Source organism: Canis lupus, chromosome 21 (genome assembly GCF_003254725.2).
Source record: "Canis lupus dingo isolate Sandy chromosome 21, ASM325472v2, whole genome shotgun sequence".
NCBI classification, from domain to species: Eukaryota; Metazoa; Chordata; class Mammalia; order Carnivora; family Canidae; genus Canis; species Canis lupus.
The window spans coordinates 28,462,656-28,466,595 of NC_064263.1; the positions used below are offsets into that span (position 1 = coordinate 28,462,656).

General features: G+C 40.5%; 1 protein-coding gene across 1 annotated transcript; it reads right to left on the reverse strand.

Annotated features, from left to right (window-relative positions):
• Positions 1 to 401: 401 nt before the first annotated feature.
• LOC112667886 (olfactory receptor 52Z1P-like) lies at positions 402 to 1,340 on the reverse strand. The gene has a single exon (XM_025459944.3). It carries the CDS (start codon positions 1,320 to 1,322, stop codon positions 402 to 404), a length of 921 nt encoding a protein of 306 aa, XP_025315729.2. The 5' UTR covers positions 1,323 to 1,340.
• Positions 1,341 to 3,940: the final 2,600 nt, after the last annotated feature.

A 3,940-nucleotide genomic window follows, 5' to 3' on the forward strand; every position in this document is an offset into this window, starting at 1 on the left:
GTTTTATATTTCAGCAGAATTTCAAAGGTCTGTGCAAAATCTCACAAACTCACCATTCTCAATTCCCAGCTACACCCAAGAAATTTCCATCTGGGTTCAATTCTAAAATACATTCCTCTTTTCTCAGAGATATCTTATGTTTGCTTAGAAATAAGGTACAATGCAAGAAAATAGCAGGTCTAGGAGAATTAGGAATATCATTAGTTTTTCAATGTTTTTAAGTGCTTTCTGAAAATACATTGGTAACTTTGGCATTTACTGTCCTTTTAAGTGTGTTGAGGATTCTTTATAGATTTCAATCATTCTGACTCCTCATTCAAATATTCTGTGTATGTATGTGTCTGTGTGTGTGTGTATCCGTTTAATTCAGAGATATGCAGCATTTAGCATCAACCTTCATTTTAACAACATGTGCTGATGAAGGAGAAAAGCAATGTTACTCGGTCTTGAATCTGTTTGGTCTTCACCCCATAAATGATGGGGTTTAGCATAGGGGGAACAACCACATAGAGATTGGCTACCAGGATGTGGATGTGGTGAGGGATGGTTTTACCCCCAAAACGATGGGCAAAAAATGAAAAGAATGCTGGGGCATAGAACATAAGGATGACACAGATGTGGGAAGCACATGTGTTGAGGGCCTTGAATCTGGCAGCCCAGGAAGGTATCTGAAACACTGTGCAAAGGATCATGGTGTACGACATAATGATGAACACAATATCCAGTCCTGTAGACAGTAGGGCCACAGTCAGGCCATAGATGATGTTGAACTTGATACTGTCACATGCCAATCTGGCAATGCCCATGTGCTCACAGTAGGAGTGGGGAATGATGTTTCTCCCACAGTACCTAAGTCGGTAAACCAGGAAGATGAATGGAAGGCAGATGAAAAAGCTCCTGACCACAGCTGCTATGCCAATCTTCCCAGTGGCTGAGGAGGTTAAGATGGTGGTGTATCTCAGGGGGTGACAGATGGCCACATAGCGGTCAAATGCCATGGCCAGGAGAATAGCAGATTCTGCCACAAAGATGAAATGTATGAAGAACATCTGAGATACACAGCTACCGAAGGATATATCCATGGACTGGAACCAGAAGATGGCCAGCATCTTGGGGGCCGTGGCTGTGGAGAGCAGCACATCTGCCAAGGCCAGCATGGAAAGGAAAAAATACATGGGCTCGTGGAGACTGCGCTCAGTCACAATCAGGAAGATCAAGAAGCTGTTGCCTATGACAGCCAACACGTACATCGAACAGATAGGGATGGAGATCCAGGGGTGAGAATCTTCCAGCCCTGGGATTCCAATCAGGACATACCACATATCCTGGGTATTGGTGTGGTTGTAAGAGAAAGGAGCCATCTCCTGCAGCATATTCAGAACCTAGTACCTTGAATAAAAACCACAGGGCAGACTGAGAATTGAAGAGCACCACTGGTTGATGTAGGATCAGAATTTCTTCTCCAATATGTTCTTCTCTGTGGAACGACAGCGAGGTGTATAAACCAGCTTAAAATTGCACTCTGACTCATTACATGGAAATATTAAAACATATCTTGAAAAAAATAGTTACCATTTGATAAGTGCTTAATATATGTCTAGTACTCCCAAAATTTAAACTCATTAAATCTTCACAATAGCCTGTTGAAAAGACTTGAACAATAATCCTTGACATAATATCATTCTTATTCCCACAGATGAAAAAAAAGAATCCCACAGACTTTCAGCTTCCTGACTTAGGTCCCATTAGAGCCAAAGAGTGAAAATGTGAAAGTTCCGATCTTAACCACCATCGAATGTTGCCTATACAAAAACACGTCATCAAAATTTTCACTGATCCTACCCCTGAGTAACATTGATACATGTGAAATTGATCATACTGCTTATTGAAGAGGGAGGGAATTAGGTTTTACCAAAATAGATTTCAGACCATGTATATACAGAGGCTCTCTTGAGCATTGATTGACCATAGAAATGATGCTAAGGCCTATGCTGGGCATTGAGGAGCCACAGATGAATTAACTGATTCTTGTCTGCTAATCAACATGTTTCTTAAAATTATAGGCTGAACATTAAAAACCTAAAGTTCATGCAAGATCAAGCTCAGTTAGATTCTTTTGTTTTTGTTTTACAGATTATTTATTTATTTATTCATGAGAGACAGAGAGAGAGAGAGGCAGAGACACAGGCAGAGGGAGAAGCAGGCTCCATGCAGGGAGCCCGACATGGGACTCGATCGCGGGTCTCCTGGGCCGAAGGTAGCACTAAGCCGCAAAGCCACAGGGCTGACTGCTCAGTTAGGTTCGTAAATGGATATGTCTTGCATATGGTGAGGAAAAACATTCTCTCCCTTTTGGGTCATTGATTGAAAATTGGACAACATATTTATTATTTCCAACTCCCCACACAGCAGCAAATACTAATGTTTCACGTTACGAAGTAGGCATCCACTGTCCTTCACTAAAAGGAAGGGTGAGTAATTTACTGTTTGCTCTTTTTCTAGAGTTCCAAAAGAATGTGCATAAAGTCAGGAGAGCTGTTGGGTGAAAAACAGACTAGGAGATACAACATGTGAGTGGGATGTGTGTGTGAGGGGGTGTGTCCATATGAACACACACATAAAAAACGAGGGTATAGGCATGAATAGGAAAGAAGTGGATAACGAGTGGCTTCCATCCTCCCTCAGTCCCCGTTCTTCAATAAAAGCGCTCAACGCATTTGCTGAAGAGGAACATGGACTTAAGGGATGTTAACCTATTTAACCTCTTGTTTGCAAGGTGTCAGGATCACTGCACAGTATAATCTGACCACTTTGACTTTTTTCATTAAATGTTCAATAATCTGGCACTTCATTTCATATTATGAAATATTTGGATTCCATTTTTGTTTTTCTTGTTTCTATTGAAGAATTTATATACAAGGTTGCATTAGTTTCAAGAGGACCACACCATGATTGGACAAGTCTATATGTTATGTTATATTCGCCAGATGGATACATCTCATATGCCACCATGCAACACCATTATAATTCCACTGACACTATTCCCTATACTTGCCTTTTATTCCTGGGACTAATAATTCCAAAAAGGAAAGCTTCTCTCTTCCACTCCCTTTCACCCATCTTATCCATCTTCCATCCCCCTATCCCTGTGGCAACCATTAGTTTGTTCTCTACGGTCATTTGGACCCCATGTATTAAATTACAGTTTAGAATATATAACCCTTAAATGATCATCCCATTAGATCTTTCCTTAAGGTGGTACTTAATTCTTGAAAGATGTTACACTAAAATGTTGAGATGCATAAGTCTCTGGATCTCCTTTGATTACATAAGCTAATTGTCTAAACATTTAACATACAGGTAAAATTAATTGTTGGAAATTTATTTTAAAAGGGATTGCAGGGTTTCAGAGAGTGAGAGAATAGATACGTTTGGCAGTATACTTGACCCAGACCTAAACCAGAATCATGTATGTGAGTCAAGTACAGTTATGGGGAGGGGTTGTAGAGTAAGCGGGGCTTCATAAGGACATCAGAGATGGGGGAGGGAGGAGTCTACATGAATGATGAAAAGCACAGAAAAGGAGGTAGAAGAGAAATCAAATCAATTTATAGATATTCTCCTGATCCTTTGGGAACCAGTGACCTGGTTTATTTTACTTGATTTCCTCTTGGCGCAGCAGTATCACACGCAGCTCTCTAACCTACAGCTCCGGAACTCACTGAAGAATTTCTTTACAATATTCCTAATGGCCTAGTCTGACTGAACCATGACTATATGCACAGAGGCAGTGTTTGTGGCTAGAGAGACAGATTGGGACCCACAGATTAGATGTACATGCTGAGTACGTCATATTCTGACTACATTTCCATTAAATCTTACTTGACTTGAAGCTTAGTTTTCTTCTGTAAAATCCCCAAAAATAAACATCAATGACAGA

Bases quoted from the DNA above. Each gene is read 5' to 3' on its own strand.
- LOC112667886 (XM_025459944.3), bottom strand. From the start codon at position 1,322: ATGTGGTATGTCCTGATTGGAATCCCAGGGCTGGAAGATTCTCACCCC.